Source organism: Ostrea edulis, chromosome 1 (assembly GCF_947568905.1).
Source record: "Ostrea edulis chromosome 1, xbOstEdul1.1, whole genome shotgun sequence".
Taxonomy (NCBI): Eukaryota; Metazoa; Mollusca; class Bivalvia; order Ostreida; family Ostreidae; genus Ostrea; species Ostrea edulis.
This window is the reverse complement of record NC_079164.1, coordinates 11,821,727-11,838,406: the sequence shown is the minus strand read 5'-3', so window position 1 is coordinate 11,838,406 and position 16,680 is coordinate 11,821,727. Positions and strand designations below refer to the sequence as shown.

The 16,680-nt window shown below is 36.5% G+C and overlaps 1 protein-coding gene across 1 annotated transcript; it reads left to right on the top strand.

Annotated features, from left to right (window-relative positions):
• The first annotated feature begins 8,303 nt into the window (after positions 1-8,303).
• Positions 8,304-15,483, top strand: LOC125664091 (uncharacterized). Its single transcript, XM_048896634.2, has 2 exons — positions 8,304-9,640; positions 15,103-15,483. The coding sequence occupies exons 1-2, from the start codon at positions 8,781-8,783 to the stop codon at positions 15,302-15,304; spliced, it is 1,062 nt and encodes a 353-aa protein (XP_048752591.1). The 5' UTR covers positions 8,304-8,780; the 3' UTR covers positions 15,305-15,483.
• Positions 15,484-16,680: the final 1,197 nt, after the last annotated feature.

Here is a 16,680-nt window from a genome sequence, read left to right as displayed (position 1 = left end):
ACACAACTTTTGAAACATTCCAATATTGTCACAGCTTGTTAAAAAAAATAACATCATGGTGTTGAGAAAATGCTAAGATAAAAAAAATGTGAGAAAAGAATGACAAAAAATATTAAATATCAATTATTTTACTTTGCACTGCATTTTCCACGTCGCCACTAATCTTGACGTAAAAGGGCCCATAAATTATACATGTGTTAAAACTGTATAGTAATATTCTACTTTTTTGCAACAATTTTAACGTGCAATATTTCTACTGTGGAGCTGTTTTAAAGCCGAAAATTTTCAAATTTTAATTTTCCAATTTGAATGTTTAGAATGCTTAACTAAGGCATTTCTAATGGTCAGCAAAAATTTGAATGTCAGTTGTGGAGGAATATGGGAGATGCAGATCTCACAATTCTTTGTTATGTAAACAAGGCTCGTCCATGTTTTTGTTTACATATGTTAGATATACGAGTAAAATTTCTTTTAAAGCAGAATTTTCAATTTACAAGTTAATTCTGAACACAGTTAAACAGTTTCTAGTGTTTTGCACAAATCATTTTGTTTTACACATGCTATTTTCTGTGAAGCAATCCATATGCAAAAATACATGGCACTCCTTGTTTACATAACAATGAATTGTGAGTGCTGTATCTCACTTGTAACTCGAAAATTCATATTCAAATTTTAGTTGACCATTAGAAATATTTTAGTTAAACATTGTAAACAATGAAAATTGAAAAATAATATTTTCAGCTCAATCGTGTCCGTGTCCCTTTAATGTTTGGTACTTAGTACATGTGACCGCATAAAGTCTACTGGTACTATAGACTCAAAAAGTCAAATAAAAATCCGCTGTATGATAAATCTGATCTACCATGTCTCGTTCTTTGGTGTTGGGTTCTTTTAATCTTCAGATCGATTTATTGTTCATTGTCTTTATTTAGGTGTTTATTGAATGCCTGAGACACGCCTGGACTCGGTAGCTAATTAACTCCAATCCCTAAAGATGCTAAATTTCATATGTATCATAATTCAAATCATCCCAACATTTTGTAGAATATGCACGTTTTTGTCTGACAGGATGGGAAGACGCAGTGGTATGAATTACTCACTATGCAGACATGAGAGCTATCTAATGCACCTGTTTCTATCTTTATATATACGATAAGTATTTAAAATATATCAAAGGCCCTCCAGTCTTTTATCAGCTTCTTTTGTCACAAGCAATTCTGAAAATATATACATATGCTATGAAATAAAAGAATATGTGAAAGTGTGGAAAAAATGCAGAATGGAAAATAAACCCTTTGAACAAAAAATAAAATAGGCAGAGATCATTCTGTATAAGGTTGTAAAGTAAAGACAGATATTGCATCCATTCAAAACTAATTAGAAATATAAACTATTATCCTATGTCAGCTAGCGGCCTTGTCCTGTGACATTTGACCTAAAACTATAGGGTTCATCCTAAAATTACAAAGACTTTTCTTAGGAACGTTTGTGGTTAGAGCTACAAATCAAGGACATCACTTAGAAACCAAATGTACATTATGTGAGCTGGTGACCCTTAACCTTTAAAACAACAGGGTTCATTCATTGGTCATATGTGTGTGGAAGCTTAGTATGTGCATTCAGAAACTGAGGTATTACAGACAGATAGACAGACCCAATTCAATACCCATTACACTAAAGGAGGATCGAGGACGAGAGAGAGAGAGAGAGAGAGAGAGAGAGAGAGAGAGAGAGAGAGAGTATTTTAGTGTTTAGATTAGTGGTTGTTCCACTTCCCTGCGAGAATATTTCTACGTGACATAGATATAGGACACAATCGTAACAACTCGGTCATTTCCGTAACCGACAAATAACTAATAACGGTTACGGAAATGGCCGAATTGTTACAATTGATATAGGACATAGACCACGTGAGAGTTCTTTATCATGCCATCGGCTATGGCGTCACGGAGTCTCTGTTTGAGTGTTTTTGCTGAAGAGACTTGGCCGTTATTTTTATTTTCTCTCCTAATTCCGAGCGCTTGGCTAGGGAACAGTTAACTTATGCCTGTATAAGACACGGGTGTATCGCAGCTGGGGAGATCGAACCAGCAACCATTTGGTTACGTAGCAAGCGTCCTACCGTACAACTACTGCTGCACAGAAGTGGACAGACAGCGTCTACAGGCTGAAGGGAATGCTGCTGCAATGTACAGTCTACTTCACTTGTATTGAAGTCGCTTATATTGAATTAACTGTCATAATGAAGAAAGATAAATTCGCAGTTCAACATGGGTTATATTGAACTTTTGATATAATGAACAATTCAGGTCGGTTCTGAATTTCAATATATCTGGGATACATATTTACGAACAGTGGGTAATCCAAGAAAATATGGGAAATTCACAATGTAATCCAAACATAGATAATAAATATATAACAAATATATTGAATTTATGAAAAATTCAAGTTTTGGGGATTGTAATATTTTCATGTAAGGTCATAGTACAAATAAGATGATTTATCTTTGATGAGAATGTAAGAATTAGCATGCATATCAGGAAAATATTAACCACAGATGTGCATATTAATACCAAAAGTTAAGTGTGTAAACTATATCAAATCCACTGTTTTTAATACACGATATTAATCATATATGTTAGTGTATAGATTTGAGGTTTTATTTAATGACCGATACGAGTTTCCTGGTACATTGACCAAGTTCTTTCATGCAAAACTACTATACGAAGTCACAACGCCTCGCTATTGTTAAACATCTACGTATAAATTCTTTGACGCCTTCACACGTCAGAGTGACGTCATACTAGGTTGGCAGGTTATACATGTACAATACAACATGTGTACGGTGTGACTGTTGAAACGAGCGAAGAATATAATCCTTGGCCCTCTATTAACATTTCCCATGTTTTGTCATCGATATCTTTACCAATTGTAATGATAGCTATTTGCACATGAATGCGATGCAGTTGTAAATAATGTGCGTATGAATATTGATAAACATAGACGGCGTGAAGCGTTTAGTATGCCGACGTAAAAAGTTTAGTAAGCAGCGGTTCGCTTTTAGTATATGCCGGCATAAAGTGTTTAGTATGCCGACGTAAAGTGTTTAGTATGCCAGTGTAAAGCGTTTAGTATGCCAGTGTAAAGGGTTTAGTATGCCAGTGTAAAGCGTTTCGTATGCCAACGTAAAGTGTTTAGTATTCCGACGTGAAGCGTTTAGTGTGCCGGCGTGAAGCGTTTAGTATGCCGGCGTGAAGCGTTTAGTGTGCCGGCGTGAAGCGTTTAGTATGCCGGCGTGAAGCGTTTAGTATGCCGGCGTGAAGCGTTTAGTGTGCCGGCGTGAAGCGTTTAGTATGCCGGCGTGAAGCGTTTAGTATGCCGGCGTGAAGCGTTTAGTGTGCCGGCGTGAAGCGTTTAGTATGCCGGCGTGAAGCGTTTAGTGTGCCGGTGTGAAGCGTTTAGTATGCCGGCGTGAAGCGTCGCAGTTCATGACCTCGTGTATTTTCAAAACTGATTGATTGAATGAATATTGTTTAATGTCTCTCTCGAGAATATTTCACTTATATGGAGACGTCACCACTGCCGGTGAAGTGCTGCAAAATTTAGACCTATGCTCGGCGCTCTTGGCCTTTGAGCAGGGAGGGATCTTTATCGTGCCACACCTGCTGCGGCACGGGACCTCGGTTTTTGCGGTCTCATCCGACGGACCACCCCATTTAGTCGCCTTTTACGACAAGCAAGGGGTACTGAGGACCTATTCTAACCCGGATCCCCACGGGAAAATAATTTCTCAAATGATAGCGAGTGAGTACATTGTAGTCCGTGTTATATGATAGCGAGTGAGTACATTGTAGTCCGTGTTATATAATATAGTACGTGTAGTATGACAGCACGTGTGATTTAGGGCTGTTTTAGGCCGACATTTTACAAATTTCAACTAAATTGCAACATTGAGGGGTTTCAATTTTGCAACCCCTTACATCTGCAATAAAGACACTAAAAGACAGCGAAATAACCTGATTTAACTTTTCATATGCCTACCCTAGTGCATGCACGTGATTTTTCAATCAGTGTCAATATTTAGTGCATGCACGTGATTTTTGCAATCAGTGTCAATATTTAGTGCAGGTACGTGGTTTTCAGGTTGATTTTTTTCGTACGGTACGCGCCAGGAATATCTATACATGTAATCTTTAAGTGACATTTACTTTTCAAAACCGCTTCATTAGTATATTAATCTTTTTGACTTATTGAATGATGTCGAATCTTTGATATCAATTCTATAATTTTTTTCTTTTTTTACGAAGACAAACTAGTCGCTCTAAGCTACGATCAGCATAGTCTTTGTCTATGGTAAAGGAAATCTCGAATGGAAATTGCCTAGAAGAAAATATTTTGCAAATGTCTTGCCACTTCTTCAAAATAATCCATAAAAACAAGATACATAATGTATAGCCCTTTCTAAAAAAAAAAAAAAAAAAAAAATTGTTTATATATTGTTTTACGTCCTATTCGAGAAGTTTTCACTCACATAGTGACGTCATCAGCTGTAGACTTCTGACCTATGCATGCCGCTTGCTGTAGCAGTGAGGATTCTTTATCGTACCTCTCTTCCTAAGTACCCGTGATTTTCACTGTTAATACCGGAAACTTGATGACGTCACCACTCTGATTTGACGTGACGCCGGGATCGAAAATCAAACCTGTGCTTCCCACTTCCGAAAACTCAGCGTCCTAACCATTGGTACTGGACCAAGATATCTTTCCTTTTTATTTTACGAAGATATTCATTCCCCCCGATTATGCTCAATAAAACGTAGTGTACAGTATACGTGGCATTGTACAGAATACCGTGACATTGTACAGTACACCGTGACATTGTACAGTATACCGTGACATTGTACAGTATACCGTGACATTGTACAGTACACCATGACATTGTACAATACACCGTGACATTGTACAGTATACCGTGACATTGTGCAGTATACCGTGACATTGTACAGTACACCGTGACATTGTACAATACACCATGGCATTGTACAATACACCGTGACATTGTACAGTATACCGTGACATTGTGCAGTATACCGTGACATTGTACAATACACCGTGACATTGTACAGTATATCGTGACATTTGTACAGTATACCGTGACATTGTACAGTAAACCGTTACATTGTACAGTATACCGTGATATTGTACAGTAAACCGTTACATTGTACAGTAAACCGTTACATTGTACAGTATACCTTGACATTGTACAGTATACCATGACATTGTACAGTATACCATGACATTGTACAGTATGTCGTGACATTTTACAGTATACCGTGACATTGTACAGTATACCATGACATTGCACAGTATACCGTGACATTGCACAGTATACCGTGACATTGCACAGTACACCGTGAAATTGTACAGTATACCGTGACATTGTACAGTATGTCGTGACATTTTACAGTATACCGTGACATTGTACAGTATACCATGACATTGCACAGTATACCGTGACATTGCACAGTACAGTATATCGTGACATTGTACAGTATACCGTGACATTGTACAGTATACCGTGATATTGTACAGTATACCGTGACATTGTACAGTATACCATGACATTGTACAGTACACCGTGACATTGCACAGTATACCGTGATATTGTACAGTATACCATGACATTGTACAGTATACCATGACATTGCACAGTATACCGTGACATTGTACAGTATACCGTGACATTGCACAGTACACCGTGAAATTGTACAGTATACCGTTACATTGTACAGTATATCGTGACATTGTACAGTATGCCGTGACATTGTACTGTATACCGTGATATTGTACAGTACACCGTGACATTGTATAGTACATCGTGACATTGTACAGTATATCGTGACATTGTACAATATACCGTGACATTGTACAGTATGCCGTGACATTGTACTGTATACCGTGATATTGTACAGTACACCGTGACATTGTATAGTACATCGTGACATTGTACAGTATATCGTGACATTGTACAATATACCGTGACATTGTACAGTATGTCGTGACATTGTACAGTACACCGTAACATTGTACAGTATACCGTGACATTGTACAGTACACCGTGACATTGTACAGTATACCGTGACATTGTACAGTACACCGTGACATTGTACAGTACATCGTGACATTGTACAGTACACCGTGACATTGTACAGTATACCGTGACAGCGTATTGTACAGTTAACTGTGACAGCGTATTGTACAGTTAACTGTGATAACGTATTGTACAGTTAACTATGACAGCGTATTGTACAGTTAACCATGACAGTGTATTGTACAGTTAACTGTGACAGCGTATTGTACAGTTAACTGTAACAGCGTATTGTACAGTTAACTGTGATAATGTATTGTACAGTTAACTGTGATAAAGTATTGTACAGTTAACCATGACAGCGTATTGTACGGTTAACTGTGGCAGTGTATTGTACAGTTGATTGTGACAGCGTATTGTACAGTTAACTGTGACAGGGTATTGTACAGTTGATTGTGACAGTGTATTGTACAGTTAACCGTGACAGCGTATTGTACAGTTAACTGTGACAGCGTATTGTACAGTTAACTGTGACAGTGTATTGTACAGTTAACTGTGACAGCGTATTGTACAGTTAACGATGACAGCGTATTGTACAGTTACCTGTGACAGCGTATTGTACAGTTACCTGTGATAGCGTATCGTACAGTTACCTGTGATAACGTATTGTACGAAATAATGTACTGGGAGGGAAATTCTTACAAACATTTAGTAATACACCATTAATGTGACCTAATTGTAACTTTTTTTAATAACAGTATAGAAATAATATCATGGATGTAATGTGAAACAATTGTTGTAAAATTTATTTCGTCCATTGACTAATTCATACTGGAATGAAATTTAGTACTTTTTATGTTGTTGATGTGATTTGGTATTAAGTACGTAACTAACTGTGTGGATGTCAAAATTTGGTGTCATAATCCAAGACTCAGGGATAATCAAAATTTTGTAAAGATCGGTCATTCTTGTGAGACAGTATACCATTTTTTTCAAAACTGAAAATAAAACACATTAAAATTCCCTCCTTGATATATTTAGACGAATACTATTTATATACATACAATGGACAATGAAAAGCTCTTTTTTTGCAGTTCATATAAAATGAAGTCATATCATGCTACTGAAAATTGACAAATTGTAGTTTCTCCTGAACTTCATTTATTTTCAACCAATATAATTCAGTGTTGTATTCCACTTGATTATAAGTCCAACCACTGCCATCATAGCTGAACTCAGTGGTTTACAAACTGTGTCGATAGGAATAGTCACGAAAGGAAACGCCCCATGCACCTTAGACAATTCTTCATCTAAATAAATTCTTTGACCACCACCCTTGAAATATTGTAGAGAATTTATATTTATCATTCCTTCAACAAACTCCCGTAAACGTATCTCAGACCATGTCATGGTAATGGGTCCTCGACAAACACGCCACAAGTACATACAAATGAAGCAAATTATGTTTTATTCATTATTTTCAGAAAACTTAACTTCACGGTTCAAAATCGCGCTATAATTTCTTATGAACATGATAAGTGAAAATCAAAAAAAAAAATCTAACGTTTGAGAGTTAGCTATACGGGCTATACGGTACTTGATTGTGGCTTGAGTGGAATTTTCATACATTTCTGTGAGAAATTAGTTTGCATGATTATTTCAATGCAGCTGTATCAACTTTTTGTTATTAAATTGTCTCTAGACGTATTGTGTTGCGATTTGAAGCGACTAACGACATATATGAGGCGATTCAGGCGAGACATTATTATACAAAAGTACAAAATAGGACCGCTTATTACATAACCACCGCAGTCACGTAAAAGGAAGACAACAAGCCCAATGATGGCTAATTACAATGACCGCGTAATTAGGAAAATTTCCTCTTCGTAATTTATCCGACACTCCATTAAAACAATACTTTCAGCAAAAGTACACCGGACGAATGTTTATGCCATTTTAATTGGTCGGTGAGTTACGTCTGCAACCTACACGAGACAATTGATTCCCATTGTTTAAGAGTCATGGATATTCCAAATGCCTCCTGTACATATATCTTATTACTTATATTTGTCGTTAAGCGCAAATAAAAACAACCCGTGAAGGTATGTATATGCGGACAGTATAATTCTCATATGCACGTGCGATTACACTCTACAAGATATTAAAGGATAGTTTGGACTAAAGAAATTAATCACATTATTCATCACTCTGCACTTCAATTTTCACAGGGCTGACATTAATCATTTTTGTACAATACATCTTATTTGTCCGCTATTCTCCCAAGCACTTAATTCAAATATTTTTTCAAATGTGTCAAAATTAAACCTACTCGGTCGTCAAAAAGAAAAACACCACACAGAAATTTTTTCACCTGATTACCCCCTTCACCGTGACGACATAGATTTTTTTTTGGTCTAAATCAAATATGACAATTTAATATTTAGTCATTTTACTGTCGGGGGCTGGGAACTAAAAGAGACCGCTATCGTTGAGAGCAGCCGATCGTGGCGTGAGACGGAACTTTTGTTGAAAGTAAGTCAGTCGTGGAAAGCGCTTATAAGACAGGACATCTAGCTAACTGTTCCCCAGTCTCCCCCTTGTTTTTTCCGCGTGTAAATCGGACGTTTAAATGAAGCAATTACAATTTAATAAATTTCGAAGAAAATTTTTATTTTCCGTACAATGAACGACTATGAAATTTAAAGATTTCTGGGAAAGAGTTTTGGCACTGTGTTTTGGATTTCTGTGTTCGATACAATATTCTGATGGCCGGAAATGGTCGGTAATCAATAGCGGTGTGAACAAAAAATTTGTGAGTGTACAATACAACAGCACAAGACATGACCGACAGCTTCGGATTGCGTTCAAAGGTATCCTGATGCTGGAGACCACGGCCTTTCTAAACTCCATCTATGAAACAAAATTGCATCAAATTACGGATGGAACCAAATTAATACAGACGGTCTCCCAAAATGGTGTTGTGAAAGACTGTGATTTCAGCGTCAACAACAGTACCATTTTACAGTTTGTGCAAGATTTTGCCAACGACTTTAAAATTTATTACCGAAAAGAGGAAGGCAACGTGTTTTCTGTGTATAATTCCACGGCAGATCCCACAAACGCAAGTGCTCTTCAATTTTTTCGAAGAAGGAAGTTTTTGAAGCAGTTCAGAAATCTAATTAAAATTAGACATGACACTAAAGTTTGCCACCGAATCGCAAACAAAATCAAACGAGCTCATCGTCTTCCAAAGGAAGAAAACATTCCGGTGAAAATTGACGATTCTTCTCGGATCCCCAAGGGATGGATAAAACGAAGTGGACGCACAAAACGGTCCTCCCTGTTCGCCAGCTTTCTGATGTACCCCGGTACAAAGTGGTGTGGGAGGGGACAGTTAGCGACTGAGTACGAGGAGCTGGGCGACGATAATGAACTGGACGTCTGCTGCAGGGACCATGACTTCTGTCCCCTCATCATTGAGCCCTTCACCAAAAAGTTCCACTACTTCAACTACCGCTTCCATGCAGTGTTACACTGTAAATGCGACGAAGAGTAAGTATTCAGAGTTAATTTGACATCCACAAAGCGGAGATTTTAGATTTAGAAACTATGCTCAGACGCAAAACCGATTGGATGGGAAACAGCAGAATGTATATTTTCCCATGTACTGACAATCAGTCTTAAAACATTTCGCTTGCAGATTAGCTATCTCATATTCAGATTCTCTGAAGTTTGTATTTGTGTTTAATAAATGTGCATAGTGAAAGGTGAAGATAATGAACAGTGACAAAACTTATAATTCCTAAAAGGAATTTACACAACAATTTTAAGCACACATAAACACACGACAGTTCATTCTTTCTGTGTCCAATTATAGTTTTGAAAAGAAAAAAAAAACACAGAAAGGAAGTTAGAATCAGGAAAATAAACCATGGACGGATCTAAATGTAGTAACTCTTCTACGATATGAGAATTTTTCTCAAAGTGATTATCTAACAATGGTTGACTGAAGAATTAAATAACCTTAAAAGAAATTGGGAACATTCATCAGAAAATCGACATCCATAACTACACATAACGCAAAAACAGGAACTAAAATGATCAAAGAAACTGCTTTATCTTCACATTTAATCTGAGCAGGTGGTCTGTGAATGAATTTCTAAATTTTAAAACTCGTTATAATCTGTACCTCTGTTTGGAGAACCCTGTCATATACTTCATTAAGCCGATTTTAATGTGTGCTGTGCACACAATGCTTGCAGCAAAGTAGGGTCAACGTAATAGCATTTCGATAAAGTCATACCACTTAAACTTTTGTCCAATTTATGTAATTTTAAGAATAAATCTATGCCCTCAAGCTCGGCCATGTATTTAAATATACCTTTTTAAAATAGGAAAACCTCAGTTTTTATATAAAGCTTATTAAAGTAGCGTTTACTTAACTTCGGACATTTTCTTTGGTCTCTGCCAGTGATTAATTTGATACATAATGTCATTTTCTCCTATCTTTCACTACTTACTACGTGGTCTTTTTGATTAAATAGACATGTAGGTGCAAGTTTTATTTCCGATCTGTAAATATCGCATTTGATGTTGTCAAAATCCATTAGAATCTATGAATTAGTAATAAGTACTTTTATCCTCGTTGAGTCATGAACGTGAAATCGGTGAGAAAAAGGTGTAAGGGGAGGTCTTACCCCCCAACATAAAGAAACCAGGTCAAATTGCGTGAACAACGTCAAGAAAAAAAGGTCGTCAACAATTAGATAGACGTGTAAAAAAGTAGAAATTTGTGAACTGTATGTAAAGTGACAGACAAATATTGACCCGATGACATCTCCATTGTCGCCTCGTCGCACGCTACTCTACCTCGGTATATCGTATTTCTGATTCCATTTTTCTTTATCATGGTCACAGATGCAGTAATAATTGCATGTACTGACGAGGGTTCACCAGTTCAAGTCCAGGGTTTCTTGTCCCATGCATAATATTCGGATATTGAATAGCAAAAATAAAATGCACAATACGAGCAGGGTCCATTCATGAATTTTTCTCAAAGATATTGACATATTGCAGAATTAATACCGTTGTTATACAATACAAATAATATATTTATGTATAATGCGAATTCATCAACAAGACATATCCTCAGATCGGTTTACTCATAAAACGTATAATTGATCTCGATATGGGGTTATTGTGGCGTGAGATTAAAGTTTGAGCAAAATTATAATTCTCTTCGGGTCGGGAAATGTTTTTTGGCAAAGTAATATATTCTGCACAAAAAGAAAAATCACGCCGCGTTTTTCTTGACGACATATTGCAGAACATGGTGTCCAATTCCAGAGATTGATTTACGGTTTTGAGACGCATATTCTCGATGAAGCACAAAAACTAGACAAAAAGGACCACACAGACCCCTCATAACCATGCTAAGTTTTCCTTTAATTATGATCGATCCCTAACCTCCCCCTTCCTCTGACAGAACCCGCCGGATGTCATTAGACACAAACTCTTTATGCAAGTTTTCTTTTCTGTCAGAAAATAATTTAAAGGATTCTTGCGCATAAGGAAAATAAATGCGACAAAAATCGGGTTACTGGAATTGTGCAGCGACGAAATTAACAAGATTATGCCTTCTTCCAAATACTTCAAGTTGTTCATTGCTGGCACCAAGTTCATAACTAGTCGTAAAGCGTTTGCATAAATTTGGATTCTCCATTACGGAAGGACCACTCCACCGCGTAAGGACTCTTCTTTTAGTTAAATAAGGGATGAATGAACTTTTTATGTTTACTTCCATTTATATCTGCCGTCGTGTGTAAGGGCTTTTAAAGTTAACTTTTTACTGTCAAGTAGGTGGATATATATTGACATACAAAAGAAACGCAACCTCCAATTTTCAGTAATATTTTCATCATTTTATTTAAATATATATCATTATATAAATGTTATAAGTATTAGAAGAATAACAGTACACATCTCTTTTATTGGATAATACAGTGAATTTAGAGTTAGACACCACCACTTTGTCAAACAAGAGGCCCATGGGCCACAACGCTAACTTGAGTCAAACCTGGCCCTGTTTTTCTTCAAAAGATGTTTAACCTCTAATTAAATCTCCACGAAATTTTTTGAACCCATTTCATAACCCATCTGAACCTCAAGGGTCATGACTTAACCGAACTTACGAATCCACAAAATATATCAGCCAAGAGTAACAGAGCTGCGTTAAAGATCGCCTAGGGACTAGGTATGGTGGCTGATTTGTGCCATTTTCTACTTTATGGTCTTTCTGTTAATTCGAGGCGAAAAGACAACAAAAAGATATTTAGCAATATTTTCGCCTCAAAATAACGAAAAGACGACTGCTTGCAAAATGGCCCAAATCAACGACCATACCTAACCCCTAGGCTATAGCCGCTACGATCTGCACTGTCCTGATGTGTGAATTCTTAGGTACATGTAGCCTAGGCAACCTTTATGTAATCTGAGAAACGAATTTCAATATCGGACTATTCTCACCAGACACCAGACGGATAACCAACAGGTCTGAGACGCATGGAATCCCGTCACGTGTATCCGTGCACGTGCTAATTGGATTCTGTATCGATGTCTCGCGGACACGGGAACGCGTAGCATGACCGAGTTCAGTCAACCGTGAGGTGCTTGGGAATGTCTTTGATATCATGCAATTCAAAATTCCTAACAATGAATTATTAAAAAATTATTGACGTTTAATTGAAATTTCCGTTTCGTTTGCATTATCATTAATATATTATGAAAAGAGAATGGAAATATTTAACCCATAACGGAAGGATGGATGAGAAAATTCCTACTCGTAAACTAACTGTTCATTGAAAATCGTACGCAGATAAACGCATATAGACATGTAATTGTTGAGGTTCTATTTATATGGGTTCTCTTGTTTTCTGTCGGTTTTGACATAAATGAGGAGAACAGATTTGAATTTGTAGTGAGCAATAAATCCAGAAAACTGAAGGGGACGGCGAAGATCCTTTTAAGATCATGTCAAGTATTCAAAAAGACCAGTAATTATGAGTTTTCTGGCATTTAAAATAAATTAATCCTCAGTCTTCTCGTGGCCACGCATCATTTATAGTTTTCTTCTATGCAGTAAGTCATGGCGATGATAAGATCTGGGTTTGTTTGGATCGGACTAAAATTCCCGGGTATTAATCAACTTTAATGATAGCCTTCTTTGGGTGAATTTATTTGATCCTCAGTTCAATCTTTTACACGAAACCTTCTGATAACAATCAGTTGGTCACACAGAAGTCAAATAAACGCATAGCTGGTGTAGATTCGGCCAGCCTTCGTCTGGACATTTATCTATTCAAATGTTCGAAAAAAAATTCCAATTCCATTGCAAATTGATTTGAAATTCACGGTGTTTGTCCCAGATAATTTCATTCCAAATTAGTTGCATTTGGAACGATTCTGTCATAGGGCTTGTTTAATAAGGCATAAATTATGGATTATGCATTTCATAATTAAAAAAAAAAAAAAAAAATGTGAACTATAAAAAGGGAAAGTGTTTTAAATAAAGTCTGCGGAGCCAATTAACATGCATACTGATCCCAGCAAACTTTCCCCTGCAGGTGTCTTTCAAATAGTCTGATCATACACAGTACTTGTAACTAAACCTTCTTATCATAAAGAATAGGGCACACTGATTAAATATCGTTTTGTCAGAAATTCTGTCACTTTAAATACTGTTTTATGCTGTATTCGAAAGACGAGAAAAGCAACTGTTGATATCTGAGCAATTAATCTCTACAAAAAAACCCAGAACAAGAGCATCTCGACCTAGTAATCTTCTTAAATAAATATTTGTAGACCTAAATATTTGAATCTTTTTTCCCATTCACCATGAAGCCTGAATAAGAATTGACAGCAGCGTAAAACCATTCATGTACGAGTATTTTCAGGTAAATGAAATTCCACTTTACAATAGAGAAAATAATGTAAGAAGAATTCTATCCGAGTTCGACGAAGTCAAGATGTTATAAAGTGCTTGAGGTGCAATAAACCGACAACGCTGTCCATCTCATACAGTCTAATTAGGAACATAAAAAAACGTCTCGTGTCTAATTTGATATGAAACTGTCACTTGTTTGTTTTATGTAAAAGACTTTCTAAATTATGCGATTTAAATAAGTTTTATATCACAGTGTTCCCGTTTTACCTGACAACAGATCTGACTTTTAAATCTGTCAATCTTTCTACACGGATGCCCAAAGAACGTCACAGTTACTAAACAGGTGGGGGTTGGGAACATAACTTTTACGGTCTTGATTTCATAACAAATAAAAATCTAACCGAACAAAAATGTTAATTCTTATTTGAGAAACTCCATCATCAAAGAGGAATATCATGTATGACTTCAAAACCCCAAAACGGCTCATTTCTATGCATCCCTCCTCCTTACTTAATGATTGGTGACATAAAAATATATAGGAGCATCCACATTCAGAACATTAATATTTTTCTATTTGAGTCAGACCCTGCTAATCTTCGTGGATGGTTGGGTGCTATGAATACTTAGTTGTAGGTGTTTTCTGTTGTGCTGCTATGGACCCGCTCAGACAGAAACACCCTAGGTGTGCCTTGTATATTCTATGTTAGTTTCACTAGCTAATTATCCATTTTTCATTCAAATCCTTTATTTTTCCATACTTAATAAAACAGCGGGAGTCGGGTCATTACGGTACATTATATATATATATATATATATATATATATATATATATATATATATATAAATGAAATTGTAGAAAATTATGAGAAAGACCTCTAAATCTATATGCATACTTATCTTATCTATACATGTAATACATTTTACCCAGTGCTAAAATTATACAAAATTACTTTTAAGAACACAATTACTGAGAACTCGAAATTTAAGAAACAAAACACTCGCCATTATAATTCTACGAATTGTATGTATTGTCAAGTGTTTTTAAACTATTTTCTTTTTGCTTTCAATTCAGATTTCGCAATTGTCTTCAGCAGTCCTTGTCGCCAAATGCCAACTTCTTGGGCAAGATCTATTTCAACATTATGGGATCAAAGTGTTTCGTATTGAAAGAAAAGCCCGTGTGTAAAGCATACACGTGGTACGGAAGTTGCGCAGGATACAAAATGGACACCGTTGCGCAGATCAAGACGCAACGTTATTTCACCTTTGTCTAGACTTGGATAAACAGACATCCGTACCATTACATAGCCTTCTCAGGAATCATTCCGTGAACAATACTGACAAATTGTTTTCTACCATTTTACGTTCAATTTTGTTTTGAAATATATTTATTAAACCACTGACCAAAATTTGATTATTTCTTGAATAAAATCAGTTAAAAGCCTTGTTAGAACATGTATCTGTTTATGCAAGAACGCTCTTTTTAAAAGACAAAAGACACAGATTTTATGTAATTTTCAATGACATTCATGTAATCACAACTTTGGCATATGGATGATGTTTGGATATATGGATGCTGTTTGGATATATGCTCGGGGTTGATTGTATGTTGTTTAGTGTCCCACTGGAGAATTTTCCACTCATATGGAGACGTCATAAATGCCGGTGAAGGGTTGCAAAATTTAGGACTGTGCTCGGCGCCTTCGGGCAGGAAGGGGTCTTTATCGTGCCACATTTGCTGTGACACAGGGCCTCGGTTTTAACGGTCTCATTCGAAGCACCGCCCCATTTAGTCGCATCTTTTCAAAATTAAGGATTATCTCCCTTATGCATAGCTCTTATCCTTGGACGAATTTGGCTCCAGTTTTTGGCACTCTAGTTTTCCTTTTAGCTCTTACAAGTTTATTGTTATTTCGAATTTCCAAAATTTTGGCTTGAGCATCACTGAAAAGACATTATTTGTCGAAATGCGCATCTGGTGCATCAAAATTGGTACCGTATAAGTTTTACATTTTATCTTACGACAAGCAAGTGGTACTGAGGACCTATTCCAGCCCGGATCCCCACAGGATATGCTCCAGGATCGAGCGCTAGTTGTTGATATTTCTGAGATACTAAAGAAATAACATATCACAGATCGCTGGATTTACAGTTTTCAACCTGAATTTTTCAAATGAAAATGTGTCATTTATTGTAAATTAAACTTTATAAGAAAAGACTTTCTAATCTTCCACTAATGAAAACATTAATTTCCTCTAGTATATGAATATCTAATCGTTTTATTTTTGATCACGTAACGCTCATTGTATATGTATGGTAGTATACGAAATTTAAATTCTTCAAACGGAGGGAAGCACAATTCTATATGATACCAGTACAAACATATACAGACTGTACATCGCTATCGACGTTAGCTCTGGAACTTCTCATTTGCTACTTCAGACAGCACTAAGTCCGAATTCTTCTGCTCAGTTTCTTGGGTTTAAAGGCTACGGAACCTGTAAAGATGTATGCCAATCTAAACAGTCTCTAGTCCCTCTGTAATCCCCAGTGAAAGAACACAAGGAAAGTATTTCTTTTAAGCAGTTGATGAAATTGATCGACTTTTTTTCCAAGAAGCATTAAAATGTTGCAAACATTCCAAAAGGAT

What these genes read in the sequence shown, in the direction of transcription:
- LOC125664091 (XM_048896634.2), top strand. Translation starts at nt 8,781, where the DNA reads ATGAAATTTAAAGATTTCTGGGAAAGAGTTTTGGCACTGTGTTTTGGA. An exon ending in CACTGTAAATGCGACGAAGA is followed by an intron (nt 9,641 to 15,102) that starts GTAAGTATTCAG and finishes CTTTCAATTCAG; the next exon opens with ATTTCGCAATTGTCTTCAGC.